Raw genomic sequence first — 13,602 nt, 5'->3', positions numbered from 1 at the left:
ATTATATAATTATTACTATTATTAAAAATGAAAATTTGAAGATTTAATATATTAATAAAGATTTTATTTCTATTTTTGATAATAATATAATAAGAGAAATGATAAATTAAATTAAATAAGAGAAATATAAGGTATTTGATTTTTAACTAAAATTTCTTGAAGATTTTTTTTTAAAGACTTTATGGATATGTTTATGCATTAATTATGCATCATTATTATATAGTTCCAGAAAGCACAATTTATATATACGATTATTGCAAAACAAATAAATTATTTGTCATTGTTTTATCTGATATTATCTATTACACTTGTACAAGTTTGTGTTTAATAAAACTTTTCCATTAAATAATGTTTAACATTGTTTTATAACTTATTTTCTTCAAAAAACAATTTGTACTAATCTGATTTTATCTTTGTAAAAAAGTTTTAACAAGATTCATAATATTTATATTTATGCAATATATTTCATGTAAAATTCTTCAACTTTTCGATTTTTCTATTTATCTCTTGATTAAAAAATAAAATGGATATGCTATATTCATATTTTATCCTTTATATTTAAACAACTAGAAATAGAAATATTAGAATAAAATAACCCTATTCATTGTTTATATCATTTTCTAAAATTCAAAATTTATAATAAGAATTCGTTGAATCGTATCCTTTTGATCTTTATCTAATATAATATTTATAAGAGATTCGATTAATTCCAACATCAAAGTACTTAAAAATAGATTTTCAAAATTTACAACAAAAAGTATTTATTTCAAAGTTTAAAATCAAGTATTCCACGCACGTTATTTCATAAATAACATCTACCATGGAATTACCTTTTAACATTGAATTTGACCTGGATTTATATATTGAACTTGATCTGTTAATCTGTGGGGCGCGGGAAAATTAGAGGAGACGCGACGGTTCACGTAGCGGTCGTAATGCACGAACGAGCAGTCGTGGCGCGGTTCGCGGAGTTCGCAAGGAGATTTATTACTGCGCATGCGCGCTCCGATCCGCACATGGACCGCGACTAGAAGCACCCCCTTGTTTTCCGTTGGCGTATAGTCGTGTAACGCGTGTCTCACATCGTGTCGCGTCACATCGCGTCGCGTTAACGACGACGAGTTTCATTCGAGAAGAGGTAACGTCGTTTTGAGAAGGCCGTCGTTTTTGAAGAAAGTGAAAGAATCTCGCATTATCGAAACAAAAGAACGGGAGCGAGGAGGGAAAGAAAAGGAAACAAAATCGAATGATCGGAACGAGGAATTGGAGCGTCGAAAGGAAGAGCGGAACGGTGGAAGAGTGAGCGCGAAACGGAAGAACGGGACAGGGGAACGAGACAGTAGAACGGAAGGAAGGTACGCGTACTAGTTGCAAGAGAACGGAACAGTCGGCCGGGATGGATCGGATAAAAGGGTTGGGGTGAGGGGGCTGACGAGTGAGGTGGTGGTGGCCGGTCGTCGGGCGCCGTCGGGCGGCGAGTTTTCAGTCTGTCCTGCGCCGTCGAAACGAAGGAAGCGCCGCTCGTCGTCGAGCGCGACGTCGAGCGCGACGAGCCGACGAGCCCGTGCCCTTCTTAGTTCGCGTTCGCTCGCCGTCTCGAGCGTCACATTTTCTCCTTTTGTTTCAATTGCGCGGACCCGCGCACTCCTCGCTTTTCTCTTCCTCTTCTCCTCTCCCAATTTCTCCCAGTTACCTTATCGACGCCGACAATCACCACCGAATATAACTTTATCTGGCCTCGAAATCTCGCCGTACCTCCGACGATTTTTTGTTGTCCATCCTTCTCTTCCCTTCCCTTTCTCTCTCTCTCTCTCTCTCTCTTTCTCTCTCTCTGTTTCTTTCTATCAGTGTAACCGTCTGTTTACTTTTATCTTTGTCTCATCCCATATTTCGCATCTTTTGCTCTCTTCTCTTTCTTTCTTTATTTTCATCTTTGTTCCACCCTTCCCTATACTATTCTCTCGCACTTTACAATCTTCTCTGTCCACGATCTAAGATTCCTTTCTTTCACCCGCTTCCTTGATTACGCTCCTCCTCGTTTCTACACGTTCTATCTCGTATTCATGCAAGATATGCCAATCCAAACACCATTAAAATCGTCTAGTCGATAGATAGACGAATGTTCGAAGCTGAATTTTCTCGAAAAGAATTGTGAGCACGGTAATTGTGGATTTTTTGCCACGGACTTGCTCCAGATTCTCGCATCGACCACCTTCGAATCAAGGTACGTCTACCTTTATGATTTTGATCTTTTCATTTTATGATAAATTTTCACATGTATAGAAAACATATTTATGCGAAACGTGTGTTTTTAATTATGTCACTTTTCTGTTTTCGTATTGTTAACACGAATGTTGATTGTCCAAACAAACCTTACTATGATCATGCTTAGAGTACAATACATTGTTACGTAAGATATTCGATTCCAATCAAGATTGCAATTCTCTGTCAAATGTTTGCCTCTTTTCGCGAATAATAATTCAACATTCGTTTTGCAACGAATTTTTATTCTATTTTTTTTTTTTTTTACTTTAAAATTCATTTTAGAGAACCATTTAAAACTAGACATTCAATTTTTAACGAGCCGTTTCTATTCATTGACGTTTCTAGTGTAACTTTAAAATGTCTTTAGAATGATTATATACTTTTTGCTTAAAAATTTGCTTAAAAAGAAATTTAGTTTCTGTGTATTAAAATTCTGCTCCTGTAAAAAGTGTATTGAAAGAAAAATGTCATTGTCTGATAGATTATCGATGGCAGTAATTTACCCCTATGTGAATGAACTAGATTTGATGACAAATTAATCTTTTAATATGATGAATATAATGATATTAACAATATAATGATCGGTTATTATACTTTCGTTAATTTAGTACAGATTTCTATGTAAATATATACTTTTCATACGTATTTCGAATATTTTAGATAAATATAAATGAATACCAGTTTTGTAAATATAATAATTATGATAAATAAATATCATAAACAAATTTAATCGTATTTTAAATAAAATACAGTGGCACAATATTTGCAAAAATTCTAAACAGCATAATACATAAAAAGATTTAAACAGAACACTATTTTAAATAGTGTATATATTCCATTATTATGATATAGAATTTATTTCAATAAATAAATTAATTTTTTCAAATAAACTATTAATGAAATTTTATTGTTATATTTTATTATACTATAATAAAAATTATGAGTATTTTGTAATATATAAATAATGCCAAAATCTTTTCCTTATTAAGTAATACTTAATTTTTAATTTTTTACCAAGTATTCCTTAAAAAATGATTCTATTATATCATTATAAAATGAAATAATATTGTGAATATAGATGTTGAATTGTTTCTTTTATTCTTGTACAATTTTTCATAAAGTATACTGGACATACGTAACCAGATACTTTTATGATCAATATGTGTTTACATTTTGCATAATTTTGCATACATTTAAAATAATGATATATTTGTCAGATATGTTATTTGAACAAGTTTTACATAAAAATCCGCAATTTAGTAATTAACCTCTTGCTTTGTGTATAACGTCATGAGTTTCCAGTGTATAATTGGAAAATGTCATGCAACTTTGAAAGCTATTTATCGCAAATCATACTCGACAAAAACATGGAAAATTTAAAAAATTTTCATCTTTTTACTTTGCCCGATTTATAAAAGTTTTGAACAAGTTTTGAACGAAATGAAATAGCATTTGTCGATTCTACATTTTACGATTAAATTGTGAGGCAAGAAGTTAATATTATCAAATTCGCCAACTATTATATATTCATAATCTGATAAATGTATATACAGATGCGGGAAAAATTTATTTCAAATTATAAATTTAAAAATATTTCAAATAACGCTATTTATTATTCGATAAGTAATTTAATTGAGCTTATATTCTTTATTTGATTAAAGAAATTTGAGATAAGAATATTTATAATAAGTTAAATAATTTTTTAGTAAACAATAATATAATAATGTTAATCAAAAATAATAAAAATATAAATTTGATGCTTTACATTAAAAACTACTTATTTTCATCGAAATCAAATAGCAAATGAATAATTTATTTCATGAATTAATATTATTCGAAAAATAAACTATTTTTTAAATAATTTTAAAAAGCAATATTAAGATAACGTAATTCCAAATAAAATTTCTTAAAACCCATATCTATGTATACATAAACATATTTCTGTAATAAATACGTATATATTTCTTCAATAAATCTCAATAAATCTGGAAAAAGATTAAACAATAAGGAATTATCATCAGTTTCTCTTTCTTCCTCCCTTTCTTTCTTCTCAACAATGATATCGTATCACGCTTCGATTTATATGATCGTTTGAACGAAAAACGTCACGTATATAAGAGATATAAATCGAAAAAGAATATTGCGAGGAAATTCGATGATTGATGACGTTGCGAATAATGGAATTTTTTACAGCGATGTCGCAATGTTTATGCAGTTATGTAGGTGAATCAAGTTTGGAAATTTAAAATCGGTTTACTGTATTTGCTTCGAGCGGAATCATGGCTGGTAAAACCTGGACGTGTACAGATCGGTCAGAAGCGCGAGTTTCCGCCCGATTTTCGGGGAGTTTGCCGAACCTGCGGTTTCCATTTCGCCGCATCCATTCCTGTCAGCCCTCCCCCAAATGCACCAACGGCCAATCGGTCATTCTGTATCGAAAGCTCCATATAAAACACTTGGATAGTTTTTCGCGGTCGGTAAACGTTCGCATTCTTCCGCGATGTGGTACATTTTCGACGAAAAATTGAAAAAGGTCACAACAAAAAGAAAAAAAGAAGAGCAGGGAGGGAATTATGAGAAATTAAAAGAGGATGAAATTATTGCTTTGACTTTTAAAAAAATTAATCGAAAGAATATTTTTTCTCGCGCGATGAATGCGAGTGCAATTTTTCAAATTTAGAATTCTCTCTCTTGATTTGCATCAAAGTGTCAGAAGCAAACAAGACAGGAGAATGTATAACTTTTTGTTAACGATAAATAATAAAATAAAATTTATCGATCGTTTCTTTGTTGAGATGAACAGAAGAGGAACAGATTCGATTTGCATTCTCGTTGAACAAAAACAATCCGAAACGTGTAATAAATCGTTTATGTTTTATTGATAGCTGTGATGTCACAAGATATCGACAAAATCTTCAATTTTTCATCGAATAACGCGAAAATGAGATATGGCTCGAGATTTAGCTCGTTTTTACAGTTATATCAGCCGTTGAACGTTGAATGCATTATCCGCCATCCAAGTGTTACATTACAGGAGGAAATTTTTTTCTTCTCCATAAACAACAGTTATCACTTTTGTTGCTCCTTTATTTCTGCCGTTTTCAAATTTAATCGCTTCTCGTGTATCACGTGGAAAATATCTTAGAAGGAAGTTATGTTCAAAATATATATATATATATATACATGAGTACGTCACCGAGTTAGTCGCAAGGGAATAAAGGGAAAGAAAGGAAATAAAAGTATCGCGAGGTACCAGGAACCAGGCGTCTAGGCGTCATCCTTGAACTAGGTCGGCTAGCGTATCCTGCAAATATTGCTGTTTCGTCGACGACAAATATCGTCGCTTCCTCTCATGAATTGCAAATTTGAACATAATCTTTTCTTTTCTTTTTTTTTCCAGCGTTCGTTGGTATTATTACCGTGTGGTCGAGCTCGAATTTCTCTTCAAAAATGAATCCGAAATACAACGAAAAATTAATTTGATCCGTCGTTTATCGCAATAAATCGTTCGACTCATCAATCGACTCTTCTTCCTTCTTTCAATGTTTCCCGTTTTACGCGTTGATTTTGAAGTTAATCCTTGAACGGAATCGCGTGATAGAACGATCGAATTTCTCGATCTCCTCGACTTTCGGATATCTGAGAAATCGAATCCCTTCGTTCTTCAGCGCGGAAGAATCAATGAACTCGTGCAAGGAATCACCTCGATATCACTTCCGCTGCACTCATTTTTCTCTCGGGGTTTCTTTCTCCAACGAATTTCCGGCGAGCGTTCATATTTGACAAGATGGCGAACGATTGTTACATTTTTACTTCTTGCACTCGATATTATTGGAAATTAATTTTCCTTTATACAAGAAATTTAGCTATACTTTAACTTGTAGTTAAGATCGTATTTCAATTTCAAGATGTTTTTTTTTTATATACTTTCTACGTACTAAGTGATAAACTGCACGAAATGCTTTTAAATCTGGCCTTCGGTTTAATCTTTTTAAACGAGATTCGTGCACGTGATACGCGTTGGAATATTCTTTCGCATAGCGATTTATGAATCGCGATTTACGTTACAATGTACCTGACCAATGAGATATTTGATAATATTTAATTTCGTGGCAATTATCTTTGCGATGATATCGGTGTGAATGTCATTATTTATTTCTACAAAGTGTTAATATTCGTGAGACATTTTTGCAAAATTGATTCTAAAAGCTAAAAATAAAAAGTTGATAAAATTTGGTTAAAGTTTATTTTTTTAAGTTATAAACAAAATTCTACTGGATATATATAAAGCGAAACATTTCTATCTTGCTTGATTGTTTATTATATCAACTTTTGTGCTCGTTTTGATCTCTAAAATCAACTCTCGAAAAATATCCTATGAATATATTATATACATTTTGTATATTATATATTGTCAGCTGTCTCTATTCGAAGAATATTGTCGGCAACAGATCGATAGAGAATATTTGAAATCGAAAATAGTAATTTTGGATCTTAGAATTATTATCTGAATTCTTTTGTGAAAGAGAGTGTTTTATGATTCGTCATTGAAAATGTGTTCAAGTGTAATGGCACAAACTTGTTGTCAGGAAAAATTTGAAACAACAATATTGAAATAAATATTAGATGATTGAAAATATCTCTATAAATTATTTGAAGATAAATTATTTTTTATTTAATGTTTAAATTATAAGCAAGTATTACTTACTAATTAGTTTTGATATAAATATTAATTTTGTGTTTATTTGAAATATGAATTGTAATAAATATGAAAGATAATTATGTTCTTTTCATTTCTTATTTTTTTTAGATGTTGTAATAAATATTATAACTTTCAATATCATATTATATTTTATATATATATAATTCAATTTTCTTGTATTTTGAAATATAAAATACACTATATAAGTTGGTATTAAATTATATATTTATCTTATTTATATAATTACTATTTTTTTCTCGGTCCTGTTATTTTATATTGTTTATTATTATATATGTTACTCTTTCATCTATATTATATTGATATATTTTTCTTTTATTTTTATATTAAATTATAATTAAATTATAATAAAGCATCAATTATCTGAATCATTTGGAAAATGACTCGGAAAATCGAATTATTCGGATAATCGAGCAGCATGGATAAACATGCATACACGGACGCAATTTATGATTATAGGAATTAAATCTAAAATTATTGATTATTGATTATTGCTTTAATTTAAAATGTAGCGTATATTACGTTAAATATTAATTCATTTTTTAAAAAATATTTTAATATGTTATAATATACATGTAGATACTTTTTTGTATGTTAAGAAAGTTTATTATATGAATATTGATAACGATAATATTAATTGGATAATAGACATTTAAAATAATCGAAGTTTGATGTTTCACTGTATATTATTGTAAAATATATATTGAATGAAATAATTTATAAAAAAACTTTTATAATGTGATTATATACAATCACATTATGTAAGAAACAAGAAATATTATTATAACGTTATGAATCTTTGAATCTGCTATATGAAAAATAATCAATTTTCATAAAATTTTCATTTCATTTAAACGTTTTATTTTCATGTTTTTAAATTGAAGTTTTTCAATTTAAAGATCATTTTATGCTAGAAAATAAGTAAAAAGATTTTTTTAGAGAAAAAGAATTAAAAAAATTCAAACGATTCTCAAATATTTATAAAATTTTTTATTCAATTAAAATTATTATAAATTTAAAAATTGAAATTCTTTTTTAAAAGACATGATTTTTTTTTACCGCCTTCTTCCACGCTTTCATTGAATGAGAAGCATGCTATCGACATTGAAATCGATAAAATATTTTAAATATCTATAACGTACTTTACTCAAAGCACGGAATAATGTAAGAAAAAAATCATACATCAACTTTTAAAAAGAGTATTACAAGGCGAATGCTTTAATCTTTCAATTAATAATAGTTATCTAAAAGATTTTTTTAAACGTTTAAGATTGTTTGAATTTTGAAAATTTTCTTTAGAAAAAATATATTTATTTATTTTTATCAACTTTCTAGTGTAAAATAATTTTTGAGGGAATTTAGAGACGAGAAAACAGAGGATTCAAAATTTATGACCAAAAGTTATCGTACAACTATTTCTCACGAAGTTGAGAAGCAATTCAAAGATCTTTTGATTAAATGTTTTAATATTTATACCTGGCAATATTCCCGCTGTGTAATAATTTTTCGTCACAACGGATATATATGCCGTATTGTAATTTTAAAAAGATTGATTCTTCAATGCAACTTTTGTAAAAACCAATTTTTTGTTTAGGACGAAAGGTGGCAAGGATCGATAATTTTGATAGAAGATAATAAAACTCCAACGTTACGACGACAACGTTGGAGGCGTCAACTACAACAGCAAAGGAAAACGGCGTGGCAACGGGAGCAGCAAATCTAACTTCGATGGTGGGAATAACGAGCACAAAGGCGAGGAAATTGCGTCAACGTCAACGAAGTTTCTTCTTAAAGTATTTATCAAAGTAAGAGGAGGCGAAAAAAAAAAAAAAAAGAAAGAAAGTACCAAAGAACTGTGGAAAATTATCTGTAAAGTGGGAAGTACCTGCGAAGAGGCTAACGAAGAGGAACGGTGGAATAATTAAGAAGAGGGGTGGAAAAGGAGAAGAACGAGAGAGGGCACGGTTTGGAGAAGGAAGAAGGATTGGAGGGAAAAGGGGAACGAAAGGAGAGGAAGGGGAGGAGGAAGAAAGATGAGAAGCAACGTTCAGCGATAGAAGGAGGAATTGGCGAAGGAAGGAGACGTGGATCGGGGTGGATCCGGGTCGATCGGTGTGATGGTCTCGGGGTGGTGCCCGTGCGTGCCGATCGGCCGCCGGGAATCACCGGCCCAACAGCAGTCGGCCTCCTCCTCGAGGAGTTTAGGAACGGACGGTGCACCGTTCACCGTCAGCGCGGCGACCGATCGCGCAGATATGGTCCAGATGTTTTATTACGAGAATCGCGGCAAATGCTGCAAGAAACTTCTTCGATACAACGGATACCCGAACAAGGTGAGAGTTTCTTCATTGCTTCTATCATTTCTTCCATTTAACACGTTAGATTTTTCATATTAGACATTTTATTGTGATTTCGTTTATTTAACAATATGTTCAATTTTGATTTTAATTATTTTAGAATAATTTTGTCTATTTGATCAGTTGAAAATTTTGAAAGTATTGAATCAATTATTCTTATCACAATTTAATGCCAATCTCTATCAAGTAGAATATTTATGGAAAAGTTAATTACCTTTAGTTCATTTGTAATATTTTTTTTTTGCTCATTATAACAATCTAACTAAATTTAAAGTTTTATCGTCATAAGAATTAAAATCATCGTCAGTATTATTTAAAAAATTGTTAATTTGAAAATTGTTTTTCTTAAACTCTTTTTCATTTTTTTATAGTTATCACAATTTCAGTATTATCTTGAATTTTGAAATTATCATAATTATTCTTAACAAATATCTATATTCTTTATTCTATATATATTATTATATATTCTTCCATGTTTAAACGATTTATAAAATTAATTTATATTACAAATTACCTAATATATATGCAAAATATATATATATGGCTTCTAGCAATATTATATGAAATGAAAAAAAATATTAGACTACTATGGATCTATTTCTAATTTTATAGATAAATCAAAAATTCATCAAAAATTATGAATTGATGTTGCAGAATGTGATATTAAATTACATATCTTTAGGTACAAGAATGATATTGATATTTTTTTATGAGCGTGTAATTCGTCAATTCTTATCGATACACTGTCGAAATATTGTCGATGAATGGCGCACGAGATACGTGCTAAGTCGACAATGGCAGTCGAATGTATTTAAGGATCGTAAACTGGGGATAGCACTGATGAGTAACGTTGTCATAAGCCAGGATTATGTGAGGTGTTAATATATTCGTGGGTGGGGCGTATCTTTGAAGGGTTAGAATAAACACAAACACACAAAATCGATTGAGTCTTCTATTAAGTTATTATAGGCTTTTGAAGTTGTGTTAAATGAAGCGAAACGGAGATAGAATGATTGCTCTATCTCTGCCACACCTCCGTCTCGTTTGATTCAATAGAAACTTCGATTGCCTATAACCTAATGAATAAACCTCAAGTGACGTTTTTGTATATCTTTCGCGTTTGTTTTGATCAAAGATATTTCATGAATATAATAATATCTTATATTGGCAATTTCATTTTATTTAAAATATGAATAATTAATATATTATACATAAAAGTAAAAAATCTAATAGAAAAATTATTAAACTATTAATACTGCATAATACATCTTCTTATATTAAATAATTTTTGTAATATTTTTTTCATAACATTCTTTCTTTAAATTATTTCATTGTATTTAGATGAAACAGATATTCTATATATTAAAAAAGGAAAATAATTAGAAATAATGTTATTTTCATATTTTTAGTTAAATAAAAAAGATGTAACGTCATAATAAAATGTTTAAAGTAAATTTATTTTTATTTTTATATTATTTATTTATATTGGAAAATGTATTACAAAAATAATTATAAAAATTGTTTCTCCATTTTGCAATTCTTTGATAATTCTGTAAAAGATATGTTAATATATGCGATGTCGATAAGTTTATTTAGCTAATGGCGGAGTAATCCCTACTAATTCTTGAAACTGTTTACACGAGTATTTGTGTTATTCTTTTCTTCTTTTGTATTTCTAACTCAATGTTTAACATTCTTAACTCAAATACTGAGTTCTCGTTCTTAATGTCTACTTGAATAAATATTATATCGCAATGATAGAGTTCTAATAAATGCAATAAATACATATTTTCTTGGTGTCATTCGATAATTGTTAAAAATATATTCTCAGCAATTTTCTTACATGCATCTATGTGTATTAATTTTAATACATAAATATAGAAAAGATTAATCTTCAGATATAATATTTTCATAAAATAAAATTGACAATTTTTATTACAATTTTTATTTAAACTCAATATGAATATTTTAATAATAAAAGCATTAATATAATAATAATATAAAAAAAAACAAAAATAAAAAAGAACTTTGGGATTTTTAAAATCTTCTATCTCTCTCTTTAATAAAGAATAATTATCTCATTTTGATATAAAATTAAAAATGCATTATTGTAATAACTTTCACTTCATTATTATTTTTACTACAATAATCTTCTAAAAAGTTAAAAAAAAAAAATAATAATAATTCTCAAGTTTTTTTAAAAAGAAATTAGACAAATGTTAAAAACGACTTGTTTAAATGTATTATTATCACTTTTCAAAAATTTCAGGGAAACTTGCATTTTTCAAAAATTCAAATTTACGAATTTACGTAAAAGTTAAAGCGATATTTTATTTCATAATCGTTAAAAAAGTATCCATTATGACCGTATTTTTAACGTACATAGGACCATTATAAGGCAATACGAGCCGCGTCTCTTTTTATCCTCCTACCAGTTTTACCAGGTAATGCTATGATGGGCATTAAAAAGACGGAGATTACATTCTTCCTTTTTCTTACATTTCGTTTGATAAAATTTCTATATACGTCTCGCGATTCCTTTTCGCTCGAAATAAAGAGATAGCGTCGAATTCGGTTTCCGCGGAAAAACATTTTATGATAGAAAAGAATTTTTGGAGCACGAGAATGGAGGAGGATTTGTTCCAAGTTCACGGGGGATGAGAAAGAGAAAGAGAGAAAGAGAGAGAGAGAGAGAGAAAGAGAAAGGTTCCAAGTATCCGAAACCCTCTGGGGAAATAAATCGATTCGCTATCTGAATAGCCATTATGCGGACGTGGCTTGAAGGCAACTACGAAGGTTGGTAGGTTGGGACATTGGCTCATCGGTAGCAGCAGCCAAAGCGTACACCGAGAGAACTTGGAAGACGAAAGGCGAAAGGGAGAGAAGAAGATAGGAGGGTGGAGAGGGAGATTTCGATACCTTAGCTCCGTTGCTCGTGGAAACTGGGCTAATGTTTCGGAGTTTCAGAACTCGTATCGGCCGGAATTTTCTTTCAATAACCAAGTTATTATTCATCACATCCATTTATTACCCTGTTTTTGTCGGTTCGGTTCCTTTCTCGTCTGTTCTTCGAATCTCTTTTTTCACGTGTATAGAAACTACCATTATTCTTGTCGTTCGTTGCGAATCAAATTTTTCTTCGAGAGAAAACGAGAAGTTGGATTGTATGAAGATAGAGAAGCGTATTTTGCGAATTTTTTTTTGAAAAGTTAGTTTAATCGATCTATAAAAATGTGATTGAAATTTATTTACAGTGGATGGAATTTTAATAATGATTCAAGGATATAATAATTTTTCCTAAATCGATAATAAAACGTATCTTACATATTTCTAAAACTTTTGGAAGTAGATATACAAGGTTAAAAATATTTATAATATTTATAATTTTTAATGATTATCTTAAGTGGTAATTATATATATAATTGATAATTTATATTTTAAATAACTGTCTCAATCATCTTTAGCTCCAAAAGATCTGAAACTTTAAAAAATATAATATACAGTATTAAAAATATTTTTAATGATATCTCGAATATATAATATATATTGATAATTCATATTCTAAGTAATTATTTTAAATATTTTTAACCTTTATAATATTGAAATTACAGATTTAATTAATTAAACATTGATGAATTATATTACATTATTTATTATATTTTCTTTATTATTACATATTCATTCTTAATTCAAAATTTAATAAAAGTTTAAGGGATTATTAAATTAACTATTTTATTTTTTGGATTGTATAAAAGAAATAGAGATATCAAGTCGGGCGTCTTGATCTTAATAAGAGATAAAGATAGAAAGAAAGTTCCAAAACTTATGCATTATGTAATCAGTATGTACATAAAGAGCATTCTAAAAATATAACCTTTTTAAATTTTTGGTTATAATACGATATAAAATATTTATTATCTTATGTAATGAATTTTATATATTACATCATTTAATAATTATAAAAAGAACGTAAAATACAGTTATATTTAATATCAGATTACCATTCCGGTAATTACGAAGATTAAGTACAAATAAAACTGTTATTAACTGTTATTAATCCACAGTATTTCCACTTATATGATTATTTTTTTTATGTTATTTTGCTATTTTCATTGCATTTAATTGTCTTTTTTAAAATTAAAGCAAAAATTAAATATTTTTATGCACTAATTGAAATTGAATAAAAAATAATAATGATAAAACTATTATCACTATTTAATGTAATTAAAAAACTCCATAAAATATATAAAATTATTATAA

At 29.1% G+C, this 13,602-nt stretch overlaps 1 protein-coding gene across 3 annotated transcripts in view; it reads left to right on the top strand.

Annotated features, from left to right (window-relative positions):
- Positions 1-1,110: 1,110 nt before the first annotated feature.
- The window catches only part of LOC100578349, a 45,920-nt gene continuing 33,428 nt past the window's right edge, over positions 1,111-13,602 (top strand). The window contains exons 1-3 of one of the 3 annotated variants that reach the window (XM_016917523.2): positions 1,394-2,224; positions 8,580-8,790; positions 8,861-9,318. In XM_016917523.2, coding sequence (XP_016773012.1) covers positions 9,103-9,318 — 216 coding nt within the window. In that variant the 5' untranslated portion in view covers positions 1,394-2,224; positions 8,580-8,790; positions 8,861-9,102. Of the gene's footprint in view, positions 1,356-1,393; positions 2,225-8,579; positions 9,319-13,602 lie in introns of those variants that run through there. The other 2 variants (XM_026439511.1, XM_026439510.1) reach the window with 2 other exon arrangements.

This window comes from Apis mellifera, linkage group LG3 (assembly GCF_003254395.2).
Source record: "Apis mellifera strain DH4 linkage group LG3, Amel_HAv3.1, whole genome shotgun sequence".
Taxonomy (NCBI): Eukaryota; Metazoa; Arthropoda; class Insecta; order Hymenoptera; family Apidae; genus Apis; species Apis mellifera.
This window is presented reverse-complemented; position numbering and strand designations above follow the sequence as displayed.